General features: G+C 41.1%; 1 protein-coding gene across 5 annotated transcripts in view; it reads right to left on the bottom strand.

Moving 5' to 3' along the window:
* Positions 1–20,007, bottom strand: part of APBA2 (amyloid beta precursor protein binding family A member 2) — a 473,299-nt gene that overhangs the window by 200,582 nt on the left and 252,710 nt on the right. For all 5 annotated transcript variants that reach the window (XM_075857895.1, XM_075857892.1, XM_075857891.1 and 2 more), the window contains one exon: positions 17,242–17,281. In XM_075857895.1, the coding sequence (XP_075714010.1) occupies positions 17,242–17,281 (40 nt within the window). The remainder of the gene's footprint in view (positions 1–17,241; positions 17,282–20,007) is intronic.

Genomic DNA, 20,007 nt, shown 5'->3' with positions numbered 1-20,007 from the left:
GCAGCAGATATTCTACTGCACAACACGGAAGCATGCACGCATAGATGTCAGCGGCATGCTTCACTCTGGGACTCTGAGTCACTATGAACTGAATACTCCGCCCCTTGGCTCCGGCAGCATACATCAAACAGCCAATCACACTGGCCCAGCACATCCATGATGCTAAACCATGTGACTCCCGGCTGTCAGCTGACATACCCGGAAGTAACAATGTAAACAACACAGAGCATGCGGACTCAATGGGAGGCTGTAGAAGTATCTATTTACTACACAAAGCCTCATGCTATTCAAGGATGGAGTATAACACTATAAGGTTGGATATATGTTGCGGATCAGCTCAGGGCCGCAATTGGACTACCACGATAGGAGCACCTACCCTGAAAATACATAATATATGGATAGAAGAACGACGTAATTGTAAACCTCACTTAAAACATTTGACACACTCCTGGACTCAATTGCCATACCTGCTACTTATTGATTGATATATTACAAGTGACTACGCTGGGACTAGGAATGCATTACCATACCCCCACCCAGAGGACCAACAAAGCCCTATGACTTGATATGGATAGTATATTAAATAAAACAGGTATAATTTGTTTGCTCGTTTAAACCTTCAGGATGTACGCAAGCCAGTCTGTAGATCCATTGGGCCTCTTTACGCAGAATGAGGTTATCCCAATCCCCTCCCCGTTTAGGAGGACGTACCAATTCAATTGCCTGAAATTTTAAACATTCTGCCCTGCCTTGATGTTTTGCATGCACATGTTTTGATATGGAAGTATCTCTTTCATTTGTAACATCTCCAACAAAGGGGGTAATTAGAAAGGCCTATGAGGGAGCGAGGGATGCAGATAGGCAGAGCCTTTTAGTCCCTAGACAACGTCAAGAGGAAAGGGTCACTAGGCTCATAGGTACTTTTGACTCCAAACAATCTGAGATCATGGAAATCCTCAAGAGGTATTGGCGTATCCTAGGAGCCGATGCGGACTTGGCGGATCAGATAACACAATGGCCTTCAGTCACGTTCCGTAGAGGTAAAAACATCAGGGATAGGGTGATGCAGAGCTGTTTTGATCCAATAATCCAAAAGGGTACTTGGTTAGACAGGCAGATACCGGGTACACACAGATGTGGTAGTTGTAGAGCCTGTGATTTCATTCAAAGTGGAAAAAAATTCAAAAGTGTTACCACCAAGGTTGACTATGATATCCGAGATTTTGTGAACTGCAAAACGGCTGGAGTTGTCTATTTAATCACATGTCCGTGCCCACTGAATTACGTGGGCAAGACGATACGGCAGTTTCGGCGCCGGATTAGGGAACATGTTGGAGATGTTACAAATGAAAGAGATACTTCCATATCAAAACATGTGCATGCAAAACATCAAGGCAGGGCAGAATGTTTAAAATTTCAGGCAATTGAATTGGTACGTCCTCCTAAACGGGGAGGGGATTGGGATAACCTCATTCTGCGTAAAGAGGCCCAATGGATCTACAGACTGGCTTGCGTACATCCTGAAGGTTTAAACGAGCAAACAAATTATACCTGTTTTATTTAATATACTATCCATATCAAGTCATAGGGCTTTGTTGGTCCTCTGGGTGGGGGTATGGTAATGCATTCCTAGTCCCAGTGTAGTCACTTGTAATATATCAATCAATAAGTAGCAGGTATGGCAATTGAGTCCAGGAGTGTGTCAAATGTTTTAAGTGAGGTTTACAATTACGTCGTTCTTCTATCCATATATTATGTATTTTCAGGGTAGGTGCTCCTATCGTGGTAGTCCAATTGCGGCCCTGAGCTGATCCGCAACACATATCCAACCTTATAGTGTTATACTCCATCCTTGAATAGCATGAGGCTTTGTGTAGTAAATAGATACTTCTACAGCCTCCCATTGAGTCCGCATGCTCTGTGTTGTTTACATTGTTACTTCCGGGTATGTCAGCTGACAGCCGGGAGTCACATGGTTTAGCATCATGGATGTGCTGGGCCAGTGTGATTGGCTGTTTGATGTATGCTGCCGGAGCCAGGGGGCGGAGTATTCAGTTCATAGTGATTCAGAGTCCCAGAGTGAAGCATGCCGCTGACATCTATGCGTGCATGCTTCCGTGTTGTGCAGTAGAATATCTGCTGCTGAAGATATATCGCTGGCATCCTGGCCAGACTGACAGACCCCTGATGATAAGTATAGAAACGCGTAGGGTCGGGTGAAGTGAGGGAATTTTGCGTAGGGGGCTGTGGCATTGTTGTGCGTCTGTACATTGGGAGAATCTGGTGCGGTTAACGCAGGCTCCTGTGTGAACGAGGGTCCAAACCACTGCTTTACCAATGTTATACGCTGATTCCATATTTTGATATCTCTGTTTACATACCCAGTCATTAAGGGTTCGCAAACGAACTAGGACTGGGAGTATTCTGTTTAATACGTTTTTAAATACACGGTTGGGCTTTTCACAGTGGTGATTGTACCCCTGTTTTTAGATAGCTATGAAATAAAAATTATACATTTTACTCATTTATCACTTCAGTGAATTTTCAAATGTTCATATTTGTGGGAGCACAATATATATCGTTAAAATACAGTGAATTACAGCATATTACAAGGACAGGACTGTTCTCCTATTAGCCAAAACGGCCCAAAAAAAAAAATGATGCCATTAAGCAAACAGGAGCAATCAAAGAATATACAGAAGCTGCATAAACGGCAGCTTATCAATCACTGGTCTGAAGGGTGGGGGGGGGGTAGAGCACTCTCCTAATGAATACACCAGACATGACTAGGAGTCCACTGTATTCTTTAATGGCTCCTATTAGATAAGCGGTACAATATTTTTTGTGCCATTTGGCTAATAGGAGAATGGACCTGTCCCTGTAATATACTGTCCTTACCTAGGGTAGCATATTGCGATGACAGATCTGATTTAACCCCTTAACGACATTCCACGTACATGTACGTGACAGCCGTTAAGGGGAAGTATCACCCCATACTCAGCGGGTGATGGCTGTGTAATACAGCCAACGCCTCACTGAAACAGGCAAAATCAAAGATCACTTTGATTCCGATTGTTTAACCCCTTAAATGCTGTGCTCTATTTCGACCATGGCATTTAAAGTGTTAGTATCAGGGGGGCAGCCTCCTCCGACGTGCCATCGTCCCCCCCATGATGCGATCGCAGAGTTGGCAATCATGGCAGATTGGGGGCCTAATGAAGGCCACTAGGTTTGCCATCTTTGCAGGGCTTCAAAGGAGACTGTCAGTATAACTATATACTGCAATACATTAGTATTGCAGTAGGTCATGCAAGCGATCCAATGATCGCTGGTTAAAGTCCCCTAGGTGAACTAATGAAAAAAGTAAAAAATTTGTAAAGTTTTTTTTAATGTTTCAAAAAAAACACTATTAAAAGTTCAAAAAAAACCTTTTCCCATTTTTTTTCCCTAAAGCAATTAAAAAAATTAAAAAATTAACATAACTGGTATCACTGCGGCCATTAAAGTCCGAACTATTACAATAAAGCTTTATTTAACCTGCTCGGTGAACGCTGTAATGAAAAGTGATCAAAAAGTCGCATGTACCACAAAATGGTACCAAAAATAAGCCCTCACACCGCTCAATCGAAGAAAAAATAAAAAAGTTATGGCTCTCAGAATATGGCGACACAAAATATTTTTTTTTTAGCAATTTTTTTTTTCTTTTTACGTGGTAAAACATAAAAAACCCATAAATTTGGTATTGCCGTAATCGTATCAACCCACAGAATAAGGTGAACATGTAATTTTTACAGCCTGATGGACACCGGAAAAACAAAACCCTCCCAAAAATGGCGTAATCTCTGTTTTTTGCACATTGCACCCCACAAATATTTTTTTTTCAATTTCCCAGTACATTATGTGGTATAATAAACGGTGCCATGAAAACAAAAACTTGTCCCGCAAAAAAATAAGCCCTCATACGGCTATGTGGATGAAAAAATAATAAAGTTATGGCTTTTTGAGGAAAAAACATAAATGAAAAAACTAAAATTGGCCTTGGAGTGTCCATAACCTGTTCGTGCACCACGACGTACTATTGTGTCGTGATGCGGGAGGTGGTGTTTGGTGCGGGCTCACCCGCTAAGCCCACTCTGTACGCAGCGGGTGTCAGCTGTGTTTTCCAGCTGACACGCGGGACTAACGGCCAGGAACAGCAATCTCGCTGTTACTGGCCGTTTAACCTCTTAGATGCTGCGATCAAGCAAGATTTCTGCATCTAAGACTTTAGGAAGAAGGGGGCACCCCGCTCTGACAGCTCATCAACCCCCCCGCGACGTGATTGGGGGGTGCCCATTGTTGTCATATCAACCCAAGGGCCTAATAAAGGCCCCCAGGACTGCCTTTCTTCATTGCCTGTAAAAATGACATAATACTGCAATACATTAGATTTAATGATCCCTGGTTCATGTCCCCTAGGGGCCTAATGACTTAAAAAGAAGTTTAAAAAGTTTTTAGTAGAGTAAAAAAAAAAGTTACAAAAAACCCCCTTTCCCCATTTTTTTCTGAAGTGATGTAAAAAATATACTAAATTGGTATAGCTGAGTCCATAAAAGTCCAAACTATTACAATGTAGCATTATTTAATGCGCACGGTGAACGCCGTAAAAAGAAAAAATATATAATAACGCCAGAAGCGCAGTTTTTTGTTCACTTCATATCCCACAAAAATATTAAATAAAAAGTGATCAAAGAGTCTCATGTGGCCCAAAATGGTACCAAAATAAACTACAGCTCGTCCCGCAAAAAATAAGCCCTCAATCAACGGAAAAATAAAAAAGTTATGGCTCTCAGAATGTGGCAACAAAACATAAATTTTATTTTTAACAATTAGTTTCTTCCTTGTAAAAGTAGTAAAACATACAGTAGTTATGGCTTTTGGAAGGTGGGGAGGAAAAAATTAAAACGAAAATCCAAAAATGGCTGCGTCCTGAAAGGGTTAAAGAAGGTGCGTTAGAACATGCTTACTTGTCTCCATTAGTTGATGTAGTAGATGCCCTAATAGAAAAAGGCCACTTTGAATCAACTTTGTGCAGACATTGAGCCAGCAAGTAATGCTAGGGAGATTTCAGTTCTGAAGTAATTAGAATTATGAGTGAAGTTTTGACGTATTATACAGGTTGTAACTCAGTATAAGGTAGCACAGGATAAATAATGCAATGTATTTACAAAGTTACCCAATTTGTTTTATATACATGTATGCTATATGTAAACTGCAGAACAGCTTTCAAAGACAAACATCTTTATCTTTTATTTTTATTGCCCAAGCTATTTTATGTTCTCTGTGTCGTATTTTCCATTGTCTATTATTCTTAGGGCAAAGCCCCACGTGGCGGAATTGCTCTGGAATTCCGCTGCGGACACTCCGCAGCGTTAATCCGCAGCGGACACGTTTCTCCATTGCCTTCCACTGCTTTTTAGTAGTGTTCGTTTAGACGATGCTGAAAATTCCGCTGCGGAGCATAGGCTGCGGTGCGGAATTTGGTGTCCGCAGCATACAATGGTTGTTGCGGAGGTGTGGCGGACTGTTTGCGGACTCATTGCAGAAGTTCTCCATTGACTTCAATGGAGATTCTAAATTCCGCAATGAAGTCTGCAGATGTCATGCACATGTTATGTGTGCTGCGGAGCGTATTGGCTTTTAACATGACATTTCTTCATTCTGGCTGGACCTATGTGTATTTCTAGGTCTACAGCCAGACTGAGGAAGTCAATGGGGCTCCCATAATTACGGGTGACTACGTGTGTGCACCCGTAATTACGGGTGACTATGTGTGTGCACCCATAATTACGGGTGACTATGTGTGTGCACCCGTAATTATGGGAGCGTTGCTAGGCGACGTCAGTAAATAGTCACTGTCCATGGTGCTGAAAGAGTTAAGCGATCGGCAGTAACTGTTTCAGCACCCTGGACAGTGACTACCGATCACAATATACAGCAACCTGTAAAAAAATAGAAGTTCATACTTACCGAGAACTCCCTGCTTCTTCCTCCAGTACGGCTTCCCAGGATGACGTTTCAGTGTAAGTGACGGCTGCAGCCAATCACAGGCTGCAGCGGTCACATGGACTGCCGCGTCATCCAGGGAGGTCGGGCTGGATGCCGAAAGAGGGACGCGTCACCAAGACAATGGCCGGTAAGTATGAATTTCTTTTACTTTTCACTAGGGAAAGGGCTGTCCCTTCTCTCTATCCTGCACTGATAGAGAGAAGGGAAGTACTTTCTGCTCAATATGCAACGGCCAGTCCGCATCAATTTACTGCACATTTTGGGCAGATCCGCAACAGAATCTGCAACGCAGATTCTGTGCGGCATTGATGCGGACAGTTGCGGAAGAAATACGCCACGTGGGGCCATGCCCTAACCATTCTAGTTTGTCTTATATTTATGAGAATGTAAACCAATTTATAAAACAAAAATGTAGAATATTTAACGATATTAGTCTGCTCGTCTGATATATATACACTATTAATATATATATATATATATATATATATATATATATATATACACACACACGTAAATGTGGACGATATTTCAACCTCCCGCCAGAGTTATGAGCTGTCCTAAGTAAGAAGTACACTTATTATACATAGCCCTTTTTATTGGGCTGCATTAGGAGTTTCAAGTCAAGAAAAATACACCATGTAAATGTGTGTAGTATCTCACTGACAAATTCATTGTTTACAGTATGTATTGAAATATAATTCCTAATCGTCCTTGCGCACCAAATGGTTATTGTTAAACTAAGTCTGAAAGGTCATTTGTTACATGCAAGACATATGCTTGACTGCAGCCACAAAGCCAAGAGCAGCTGGCTCCCCCCGCATCCAGTATCATTCAGATGAGAGACCTCTATCTTCTACTGAATCATTTCTAAGTACTGTGTGTAATGCAAAAAATGCTTCACGCGTTTATGACTAGATCACGAAAAAGGTCAAACTACAAAGTGGTCTTAAAGAGGAAGTTTATGGGTAATTACATATTCCTGGTGAGTACCAGGTCTGCATGGCGTCTGTACAGTTACTTCAGAGACCCCTGCACATTTGATTATAGCTTTATCTCATTCGTTCTCCTGTCTCTGTTTTCGCTGGACTCTTCTAGATCTAGCCACACAGCTGTCAAAGCATATATATTACATTGATTTATGAATTTGCACAAGCCTTATATGACAAAATGTGCTCACCCAGCTAAGCCCTATTTATTAAAAGTATTTTTTCCAGCCAAGTAAAGCCCCATGCACAGGACCGTAATTACGGGCCCATAAACTTCTATTGGCCACGGGTACCTTCCCGTTTGCATACGGGAAGGTGCCCGGGCCGTTGAAAAATATAGAACATGTCCTATTTCAGGCCATATTTGCGGCACGGGCAGGTCCATAGAAGTCTATGGGGCTCCCGTAATTATGGATGGCTACGTGTGTGCACCCGTAATTACGGGAGCGTTGCTAGGCAATGTCAGAGGATTCCCCTGTCTGCAGGCTCATGCCTGATTTCAATTTTTGAATAAACAGAAGCAGAGAAAACGGGTCCATAAATATGGGTTAAAAACGTGTGACCAAGGACCCATATTTACGGGAGGGGAAAAAATACGGTCGTGTGCATGGGGCCTAAGTCAGGACATGCCATCACTAACTGATCGTGGTTGTCCAGCCGATGGGAACCTCACCTATCTCTATAACAAAAGGACTGGGATGTCTTTAGTTGTTTTTTTTGCATGGTGTCTCTTCTGATCAGGCACTGTGCAGAGAACTGTACCTCAGCCGCATTCCATGCACAACCTTATTCAAGTAAATAGAGCTGAGGTGCAGTTCCTGCACAGCGCCACTCCTGATCCAGTTTTGCATTTTATGGGTTTTCTGAGACCAAAACACTAATGGCTGTGGGCCCTTTAATGTTTAACCATATGTGCGGCTGAGCCTCGTACTGCCACTCAGCCCAATTAAAGGGAAGTCATGTAGGATAGACATTGAAGGGGCCACTCTATTATATCCTGGAAAACCACTTTAATTTTTGTACAAATACATATACAAAATACTGTGGCTTTTTGTTTACTATCTCTTATCACAAAAATGGCATCTTCCTCAAATTCCAGCAGTCTGTATTTCCCCTTTCTCTGCCTACAGGCTCTTGTTAATGTTCAGAAATCTCATCAGTCTCCAAATAATCCTTTTAGCATGAAACATTACATTAAAGACAGGGAGAAGGGTTTACAGACGCAGTATCCCTCCCTCAGTATGCATGTATGACAGCATGCTGTGAGGGGGAGCAGATATGTTGAGATTTACAGGGGCATAACCAAGGAGTGCCAGGCCCCCGTGCGGCCCCCCCACATCAGACCACTCTCAGATCAGACATATATATATATATATATATATAATATCTTTACTCCCCGCTTCTTTGCTATCTCTTTCGCATAGGAACCCCACCCCCGATCCTCTCAAGCTGCCACATCGGGTTCAGTCTGTGCCGTGGGGCAAACAAAGTCCTAACGCCAGCATCATGACATTGCATGCAGTGCGGCAAAGACTGCTTAATGTGGCAGTTTTCGGGGATCCGGGCCAGGCTCTCTGCGGGCCCCATTTCCCTGCGCACCTGGTTGCAGTCATGCCCCTTACGCCACTGGAGACATAATTCACCGGGAAGAAGCTTGCCTACTCAGCATGCATGGAGAGAGAAAATGTACATTTACAAAAAAAAGCAAAGGGAAGAAAAAATGTGCATAGCACTTCTGACTGTCTTACATCTAATATTCATCTACAGCTGCCTAAGAAATAGAATTATGTACATGAGAGAACATACATAGGAATCCTGAATATAATTTTTGATTTTGCTAAAATTTAATATCTAAAAACTATGGAATAAACAACATGTATAAAATACATAAAATAATAAATATAATAATAGAATGTATTACTTTTATTAGAAAATATATATTATTAAAAAGTTATGGATAGTAATCAAAGTATGAGTAGTCCAAAAGCCAATAAAAGCCCTGAAAAATATGGTTTTAAAGTAGTTAAAATCTACATCTGAATTTACACTATTTAATATAAAATTTTTAACAGATATTCAGCCTTGAAGTTCAGCTGCAAATTCAAAATATATAATTTATGACCAGACAGTTTTACATTTCAGATGCCCTTTGATAATATGCAAGTTAAAGTATCCATGTTAAGAAATTATTGCCAGTACAGAAATGATTATTTTCATCAGGACGGAATAAAAATGTTAAAGATTTTCAAGCAAAGTGAGCGGAATGGGAAATCATTGCTGCTTCAATCTGTTCACAAAGTTAGGCATGGATTGTAATGTACGTGCTATTGGAATTGCCCAATCATGATAATTTGCGCTTTGTTATATGCCCTATTTCAGTCGTTTTTTAAATATGCAACATGAAAATCTATAGTTACAAGAATATGGTATGGCTGGGTTCACACAGAGTTTTTTGCAGGCAGAAAATCTGCCTCAAAATTCAGTTTGGAATTTTGAGGCAGATTTTGCTCTGGCTGCACGCCGATTTTCGCTGCGTTTTTTTGCCTGCGGCCATTGAGCGTCGCGGGAAAAAACCGCAGCGAAATACAATTTCTCTGCCTCCCATTGATGTCAATGGGAGGTCAGAGACGTAAACGCCCGAAGATAGGGCATGTCACTTCTTTTTCGAGACGGTTGGGAGGCATTTTCGGCCGTTTTTTGACGCGGTTTCCGACGTGGTTTCCGCGTCGAAAAACTCAGTGTAAACTGCCTCTAATGTAGAGAGGTTGAAAACAGAATTTATCAAAGCCCACAGATACAAAGATGACATCTCTAATGATCCCAAAAACAGCATCACGTATAATATGAAGCACAATCATTTTTTATATGTTGTTTAGGTATAGTTTACGGTAAGTATGACCACCACACTATGAATTAAACGCTATTGTGGCTTGTGGAGAAGAAGGTGGTGTAGAGATGAAAGATAAGATTACAGGTGGTGTCTGGTGGGATCTCACTGGACTATCTCTGATGACGAATGGAGATTTATTTTAGAATAATCTAGAAAACAAATGTTTTACAATAAAAAAAAGTCACAATCACTTGTTAGGCAGCTGTAACATCAGCCCAACTACATATTAACAACCAGGGTTTTAGAACTGGATCTCTGACAGGGTCATATAGGTGTGATGGCCAAGTGTCTACATACTTTTGGCCATGTAGAGACTCATGAATATTTCTAAGGTTTTTGTGACTGGCCAGCTTCCTCCACATGCTGACAGCTGATTGAATGTCATACATTGCTTAGCAACAGTAAATGTTATAGACCAAAGCTGTCAGTCAATAAGTCTACAAGCTCTAGTCATAGATAGACACATTCTGTAAGGCCCATTTACGCAGGCCAATGAGCGGGTGAATGAGCAATTGTGCGAACACTTTTTCCCGATCATTGCCCTGTATTTTAATTTATTATACTGCCCTGAAAATCATCATTGTTGGCAGCATATCTCCCTGTGTAAACAGGGTACGTGCTGCCGACAATATGTAAACTGTAAACTGTATAGGTGCCCGAACGATCATCTGTCCCCATACAGGTATATCGTATAGGTATTACCGATCATTTGTCCCCAGTTTACATTGGCCAGCGTAAAACGGCCTTTAAAAGAGCGCCGATCGACCTGTCATTATTGGCGATCTGCACTCGTTACAGACACATATCTGCTCACGAGAACTTAGCTTTACACTGCTTCTCACTTAAAGGGATGGTCCAGGATTAGAAGAGCAGGTATTATTTCTAAGAACAGTTGTGTGTGGTATTGCAGCTCAGCCCCGTTCACTTCAATAAAGCTAAGCTGCAATATCATACACAACCCATGGGCAGGAAGAAAAGCTTCTGTTTCCGGAAGAAAGCTGCTATGTTTTCTATTACCTGAAGACAGGTGCAGTGGTACACTAGAAAGGGTAACAGACATGATCTAATTGCATATTCCAATGAGAACATATTGCTCTATAAATTACACAGGATGTACAGTCATAAATGGCTCTCATTGTTAAACAGAGAAGCTGTATTTGTACCAAAGAGGTGATCCCAGAATCGACAATTATCACCTATTTACAGGATAGGTGATAACCGTCTAATAGCTGGGGGCCTTACCACTGGGACTGTCACCGATCACGAGAACGAGGTCCCGAACACTCAGATCCTACTCACTGCATGCCCTGCATTGAGAAGAAGCTTTAACGGAACGGTGGTCGAGCAGTGAAAAGGAACAAGATGTTTAGGACGTCGGTTCTCGATATTGGTTGGTGTCCAAGCGGTGAGATCCCAGTGTTCACACATTTATCACCTATCAAAATAAACACATTACTCCAGAAACCGTGTAGCAAGTCCCCGTAATATCCCTGAAAATGAAACCTGATGTTTTCAGCTTAATTAAGTCTTTTCAGTTACTTGTGCCTGCAAGTGACTTCACTATAAAAGCTCCCGAAGATCATCACTTAATCAATGCTTGGAGCAGACAATGAGTGATAATTACTTCCACATCCAACACGCATCCCCCTCTGTTTCTCTACTGCTGAGGGCAGGAGTTTACACGTTCTTCACATTTACCCTTCATAAACCAGCATTTCTGTCAGTTCTCTATGTGCATGTGTACTAAAAGGGACAAATGTATGAAAAACATTGGAGAAGTTTTATTAAGGGCTCGTGCACACATCCGTGGCCTTTTATACGGCTGCAAAACACGGATACGCTTCCCTGTGCGGTCCGTATTTTTAATAGATCAATGACTAGAATGGCCGAGACTGATCCGCAAAAATGGGAAGGAATAGGACCAGTTCCATAATATGCGGAATGGACACACGGATCCGCAAAAAAAATGGGTGTGTGAATGGCCCCATAGAAATGAATGGGTCAGTGTGCTATCCGTAAAAAACATATAGCACACTGAAGAAAATCACTGAAGTGTACATGAGCTCTTAGACTGACGTTTCATATGCCAGTCTTAGGCTGGGTTCCCACGTAGCGTAAACGCTGTGGAATTTCAGCAACGGAATTCTGTTCGGAAATTCCGCAGCATTTACAGTAGCATCAAAGTGAATGAGATTAAGAAAATCTAATGCCCACGCTGCGGAAAAAAAACTAGTGCGGAAAGGGTTCTGCGGTGTGTTTTTCAATTCCGCAACATGTCAATTTATGCTGCATGCGGAGATGCTGCGTGTTTGGCCCATAGACTTCAATGGGGAGCAGAAATTCTGCAACAGATTTATGTTATTGCGGTTTTTACAGCCTTTACGCAGCGGAAACACTGTAAATCCGCAGGTGCACATATGCTTTGCTATAACCAATGTTTAACACTAAATACGCAGGTAAAACCGCTGTGTAAAAAACGCAGCGTTTCCGCAGCAATATGAGCAGGAAAAATGCACTATTTGGTGGAGATTTCTGTCACAGATTTACCAGCGTTTTTCTTAAGATTCTGCTGCAGAAAATCTGCAGCGTATCCTGTGTGTGGGAACATACCCTTAATATACAGATAGCTGGAGTAAGAAGCGCCTAAATCAATAAGAATTCCACCTCTCTTATTAAATTATGCGCCTTTCTGGCTGTTTGTGCATCTGTAAGGGACATCTACGCCAGCTACGAGCTTGCATAGATATCCGCTATAGTTTTCGCCAGTTTCTCTTATAGTAAAATTGGAGCCTCCGACGCAGATCTGAACACAGCCTAAGGCCCCCTGCACACGACTGTAGAATGCGGGCCATAATTGCGGTCCGCAATTAACACTAAGTCATTTCTATTGACCACGGACACCTTCCCATATATTTACGAGAAGGTGTCTGGGCCGTAGAAAGCCGCCCTTAAAAGATAGAACATGTCCTATCTTTTGCTTTTTATGGACCGTGCACCCATACTTTATATGGGAGCACGGGACAATAATGCGGGTGGCTGTCCGCCTCCGTCGGCAGTGCCCGCAATCATATTCATATCATATTCTACCTATTCTCATTTTGCAAGGATACATAAAGATACATGTAATGTGTAAAACCTTAATCAGAGATCTTTAGCAATCAAATAGAATTAATTGAGAGCAATATATTTCTATTGGCCTCTGGCTTTCAGCTCAGAAATTTCAGATGCCACTGATATAAAGACTTGTTCATATATATCAGTAGGTGGGGGAATCCATTTTCCCTGCCTGTAAAAAGTCCCGCCTGATGCCAATCCCTCCTATGCTGCAGGAAATTGGCTGGCCACATGGCCCCAACTGAAAGGGAAAGACTGGTGGCTTTTTAAGAGAACCTGTCCGCTCTCCTCACTCGTAGTATATACTTGTATTACTCATAAAATAACAATTCTGGAGCAACCTTTTTTTTTCTCTGTTATCCGTCATAGATTTGTATAAATAAATTGACAACTAGATGTTAGCATTCCCCTTGTAAAAGGAGCGTGTCTCTTGCCACATCCAGTGTTGACAGTGTTAGAGGGAAGCTGTCAGTAGGTTTGGAGCCATTAAACCACCAGTATGCTGCTATGCAGCTGGGGTTTAATGTTCCAAACATACCCACGTCGAAACCGGACGTTTTGGCAATAGTCGTTTAAAGAATTTACAACTTCCTGAGATGAGTCCGGGAAATGCACAGTAAGGTCGGACGGCATGGTGGCTCAGTGGCATTGCAGCACTGGGGTCCTGGGTTCGAATCCAACCAAGGACAACATCTGTATGGAGTTTGTATGGTTCTCTCTTTGTTTGTGTGGCTTCCATCTGGTTTCCTCCCACACCCCAAAAACATACTGATAGGGAACTTAGAATGTGAGCCCCAATGGGGACAGTAAGTGTGGACCTTTGTACAGTGGCGCAGAATATGTTGGTGCTCTTTTAGTAACAGAAATAAATAAAATAAATATGCGTCGCGCAGATGAACTCGAAAACAATACACCTCCCTTCACTGCGTGTGTACTTGGCTTCGTCTGCACATTGTGTATGTGTCGGATGCCATTTGACTAATCTCCTGTTCTTGGTAAGTTGTAAGCTCTATTGCTGGTTTTGATGTGGGCATGTTTAACCCCCAGCTGCATAACGACATGCTGGTGGCTTTGTGGCTCAAAACTATTGACAGATCCCCTTTAAACAATGTAGGGACACACTCTATTTGGAGCGCCCAGTTGTCAATTTATTCATGCATTTCCAAGAGGAATAACTAAGGTACACCACATCACAGATTGCTAATAAAATATGCTCCATATCTGTTATTTTATGGCAAGTGCACGTATTTACTAAAAGAGACATGTCAGGATAGCTGATAGGTCTTCTTTAAAGATGTCCGACGTCAATTCCTTGCACTTTTTTGGTTAAAAGAGGGCACAGATGATTAAATAAAAAACAATGGCAGCAGTCGTGCCCTTATATAAAATGTCAGAAGGAAATGAGCCAGGGTACTAGAGATATGTGAACAACCTCTAAGATTCAGTGGGATTGCAATGTGCATATTCAAGGTTGTAAACTTTGTAGATATCATTGCACACATCATAAAAAATACCGTATTTTTCAGACTATAAGACGCACCCAGGTTTTAGACAACAGAAAATAGGAAAAAAATTATTTCATATTTTTCTTCTTTTACAAAGAAAAAACTATTTGTTAATTTGTTCTATTTCACCACATTCTGAGAGCCATATCTTTTGAATTTTTTTATCGATTGAGCAGTGTGAGGGGATATTTTTTTGCGGGACGAGCTGTAGTTTTTATTGGCACCATTTTTTGGTACATACAATTTTTTGATCACTTTTTATTTCATTTTTGCTAGCGCTATGGTGACCAAAAGACAACGATTCTGGTGTTTTTATTTTTTTTACGCCGTTCAAGGTGCGAGTTAAATAATGGTATATTGTAATAGTTTGGACTTTTACGGACGCAGCAATGCCAATTTTTTTAAAAATACATATTTTTAAATTGTGCTTGAGGAAAAATGGGAAAAGGTTTATTTTGTTTGCGTAACTCCCATAGTAGTGAGTGGCAGTTACAGAAGCAGCGTAGCATGAGAGGTACGTTTCCATAACTACTATTGAGTTCTATGGGAATTACAGAAACAGTGTAGCTCAGCGAGTTACGCTGTTTCCGTAACTCGACATGTAATTAAGTGGCCGGGAGAGCACACAAAGCTAGAACGGGGTTTGGGACCCGCATCTATATGACAAATCCACATCCTGTGGATATGTCATAAATGTCCTTCATTGAAAAACCCCTATAAATGCCGCGGTCGCTATTGACCACGGCATTTAACTAGTTAAACGGCCAGGAACAGCGTGATCTCTGTTTCTGGCCGTTAGAGCAGCGTGTCAGCTGTAAAACACAGCTGACACCTGCAGTGTATCGAGCGAGCTCAGCACGTGAGCCCGCTCTAAACATCATCCCCCCTCTCCATGATGCGCCGGCACGTCATGGGTCGAGAAGGGGTTAAGTAAGAAGCGTCAGGGGGCCCGATGCAGCCGGGTCCCTTGACTGCCGACTACAGGATGCAGGGACTTTTTAGCAGGATTTATTCTTGCTAAAAAACTGTGTCTTATAGTCTGAGAAATATGGTAGATAGTTCATATGTGAAAATGAGAAGAAAATGAGAAAACCCAAGCATTATGTTATCCTTTATACACTACTTTTCTGCTTTAGAGATGGGTTGTACTTTTCCAGATCTAAAGGGTCATTTTTTACAACCTACGTCTAACTGATTGAGGGGCTATTGAGGGACTATATACAGGATTATGTGACAATAAATAGCATTATAAGTGACAGCCAGCACGGTTTTACTAAGGACAGAAGTTGTCAAACTAACCTAATCTGTTTTTATGAAGAGGTGAGCAGAAGTCTAGACAGAGGGGCCGCTGTGGATTTAGTGTTTTTGGACTTTGCAAAGGCATTTGACACTGTCCCCCATAGACGCCTAATGGGTAAATTAAGGACTATAGGTTTAGAAAATATAGTTTGTAATTGGATTGAGAATTGGCTCAAGGACCGTATCCAGAGAGTTGTGGTCAATGATTCCTTCTCTGAATGGTCACCGGTTATAAGTGGTGTACCCCAGGGTTCAGTGCTGGGACCACTATTATTCAACTTATTTATTAATGATATAGAGGAAGGGATTAATAGCACTATTTCTATTTTTGCAGATGACACCAAGCTATGTAATATAGTTCAGACTATGGAAGATGTTCATGAATTACAGGCAGATTTAAACAAACTAAGTGTTTGGGTGTCCACTTGGCAAATGAAGTTTAATGTAGATAAATGTAAAGTTATGCATCTGGGTACCAACAACCTGCATGCATCATATGTCCTAGGGGGCGCTACACTGGCGGATTCACTTGTCGAGAAGGATCTGGGTGTACTTGTAAATCATAAACTCAATAACAGCATGCAGTGTCAATCAGCTGCTTCAAAGGCCAGCAGGATATTGTCGTGTATTAAAAGAGGCATGGACTCGCGGGACAGGGATGTAATAATGCCACTTTACAAAGCATTAGTGAGGCCTCATCTAGAATATGCAGTTCAGTTCTGGGCTCCAGTTCATAGAAAGGATGCCCTGGAGTTGGAAAAAATACAAAGAAGAGCAACGAAGCTAATAAGGGGCATGGAGAATTTAAGTTATGAGGAAAGATTGAAAGAATTAAACCTATTTAGCCTTGAAAAAAGACGACTAAGGGGGGACATGATTAACTTATATAAATATATTAATGGCACATACAAAAAATATGGTGATATCCTGTTCCTTGTAAAACCCGCTCAAAAAACAAGGGGGCACTCCCTCCGTCTGGAGAAAAAAAGGTTTAAGCTGCAGAGGCGACAAGGCTTCTTTACAGTAAGAACGGTGAATTTATGGAATAGCCTACCGCAGGAGCTGGTCACAGCAGGGACAGTAGATGGCTTTAAAAAAGGGTTAGATAATTTCCTAGAACAAAAAAATATTAGCTCCTATGTGTAGAAATTTTTCCTTCCCTTTTCCCTTCCCTTGGTTGAACTTGATGGACATGTGTCTTTTTTCAGCCGTACTAACTAACTATGTAACTGACGATGCTCTGATGCATTGGTGGGTCACTCCAACCCTGGCTGAATGATGTAAGGACATAAAGGAACATGTTTCATCTACTTTACTTTTAATTAAATTGTATTCTGACTGTCAACAGATGTCCTCATAAACATGCAACACTGATGCTAAATTAGAGAATAGTACATACCATCCACAAAACTGGGGAACGACGCCACTTTCTTTGTTTGCTGAAAAAAAAGAGAAATTGTTAATATCCCATAACACTTAAATAAAACTGCCTGATTAATAATATTGCCAACGTCAAATTAATAAAATGGGTTTAAAATAATACTTTAAGATGTTTTATGTACATAAAACATAAAAGCTCTTTTTTCTGTTGCTCCAATGCATCCTAAATGTAACAGACAACAAACAATCTACGTGTAATCTGATCCTGCAGTCAAACTCGCTTCAACATTTACTCTTCTTCAAACCTACTGTATATACACAGTATTGTGAAAATGTTTTAGGCAGTTGTGGAAAAATGCTGCAAAGTAAAAATGCTTTCAAAAAAAGAAATGTTAATAGTTTTTTTATCAATTAAAAAAATGCAAAGTGAAAGAATTGAAGAGAAATCTAAATCAAATCAATATTTGGTGTGACCACACTTTGCCATCAATTCTTCTAAGTACACTTAGACACCGTTTTTAAAGGAACTCAGCAGGGAGGTTGTTCCAAACATGTTGGGGAACTAACCACAGATCTTCTGTGGATGTAGGCTTCCTCAAATCCTTCTGTCTCTTGGGGTTACCCCAGACAGACTCGAGAGCAAAAGCAACATAATTACCAAACTACATATGTGTCCTCCATTACTTTCTCTCTAAATCCAACATAATCCGAGATGTATGGCTTGAGATGTTAAACCAACATTAAAAAAAAAAACATATACCTCCGACGAATCTGTCACCCATAGACTTCCATGTTAAAAAAAACGTATATTTCGCAGCCATCTAGTAAAAAAAAATATACCGTACTTTTATTAACATGGGAGTCTGGATGGCATCCATCAGAGGCATCCGTCGACAATCTGTTGGCCATAGGATTCTATGTTATAAAAACTTATGTGTTTATTGTATACAATTTTTTTTACTGGATGGCTGTGATGGATGCCTCTGACAGATGCCACCCATCACCCGTAGACTCCAATGTTAAAAAAAAGCTATACTTTTAACACATAGGATTTTTTGTACTGGATGCTGTGAGATTGTAAGCCCTTATTCACACGAACGTGTTATATGTCCGTGCAATGCGCTTGATTTTCACGAGCGTCACACGGACCTATGTTAGTGAATGGGACCGCTCAGACTGTCAGTGATTATCACGCAGCGTATGTGCGCTGCGTGAAACTCACGACATGTCCTATATTTAGCTGTGTTTCGCGCAGCACGCACCCATTGAAGTCAATGGGTGCGTGCAAATCGCGATCGGCACACGGAAGCACTTCCGGGTGCCGCACGTGATTCGGGCAACAGTAGTAAAAACAATGAATGAAAACAGAAAAGCACCACGTGCTTTTCTGTTTGTAAACATAAAACCAGAGTGTCATAGTGATGCAATCATACCGCGCACCATATGCTGATGCCACACGGAGCTTTTGCGCGCGCAAAACGCAGCGTTTTTTGCGCACTCAAAACGGACATGTCCGTGTGAATAAGGCCTAAGGGTGAACACATTTGGGTGTATCCCTCTATCTTCTGTAAAGGTGGACACATTTGTATGGCTATCCCTCTATCTTCTGACTTGGCACGTTTTACTTTGTGGGTGGAAACATTTTCTAAAACTTTATTTTCATAAAACCAGAAAACCTGTTAAATGTATTTCTATCCCTGATATTATAAAACCTTTGTCTACAAACATTACACAGTGGCGGCTCAGCAAGTATTTCTGAGGTCCTGTTGGTCTACATCATAAGTAAGGAATAGAGTCTGTCACTTGACTAGTACAATTTTTAGTGTGCAGCAATTATTCTATAATGAGCTAAAATAGACACTTTGCACAAAATGTGGCCATAATTCTCAGTTCCCTATAGACCAGAAAAGATTTATATTTAACGGAGCGCCTCCCTGACCTTCATTCTACAGTGCTAGTGATCTTCTGGGACTGGAATCCTTCCACTCATTTAAAATATATTCTCTGCTGTGTGGTGGGAATACATAACATATTGTAGATATGCTAGAATTAAATAATATATAATTTTACAAATCTATATGTTAAGAGTAAATGCACAATTTAATTATACATTTGACATACAAAGACTAATTAGACACAAAATAAACAAGCAAACGAACACATTTTGTCGTGTACATGTCATAAAGGATATGTACTCATTTTTTGTTTTGTACCAATGCATCTTAAATGAGTAAGTAAGCAACATTGCAAAAGGTTTTAATTAAAAATACCCTATCATTTTGTGTTTTCAGCTCCTATTTAGACCTACCGTATGCTTCTCCACAATAACAGACGACAAACACGTACTGTGTAATCTAATCCTGCAGTCACACTGCCTTCATCTTTTCTTTACATTTTATGTAATATGTATTTAGTAGGTAAAAGAATTTAAATGCAGGACTATACAGCACATTTGTATTCTGTTACCATGGAAACGCACAGTTCTGCATAGGAGCTGAAGACACAAAACGATAAGATTTTTTTTTTTGTTGTCTATTACAATGGAGGAGCATAGAGCTGTAGACTATTTGCAACCTTCTTCCATTGAAGTGAATGGGAGAAGGCTTCTAATACTGTGAACCACAGCTTTGGCCATGGCGGTGATTCAGTGTGAGCAAGTAAGGGAAATGAAGGGGAGGCAGCGCTTGTACGAGCGCTGTGGCCCCTTCAAAACTTCTGATCGGCGGGGGTCCTGGGAGTTGGACCCCCGACCCATCAGCTATTGATGGCCTGTCCTGAGGATAGG

The sequence above is a fragment of the Rhinoderma darwinii genome, chromosome 3, assembly GCF_050947455.1.
Source record: "Rhinoderma darwinii isolate aRhiDar2 chromosome 3, aRhiDar2.hap1, whole genome shotgun sequence".
Classification (NCBI taxonomy): domain Eukaryota; kingdom Metazoa; phylum Chordata; class Amphibia; order Anura; family Rhinodermatidae; genus Rhinoderma; species Rhinoderma darwinii.
Note: the sequence above shows the minus strand (reverse complement) of the source record. Positions and strands in the feature narration are given on the sequence as shown.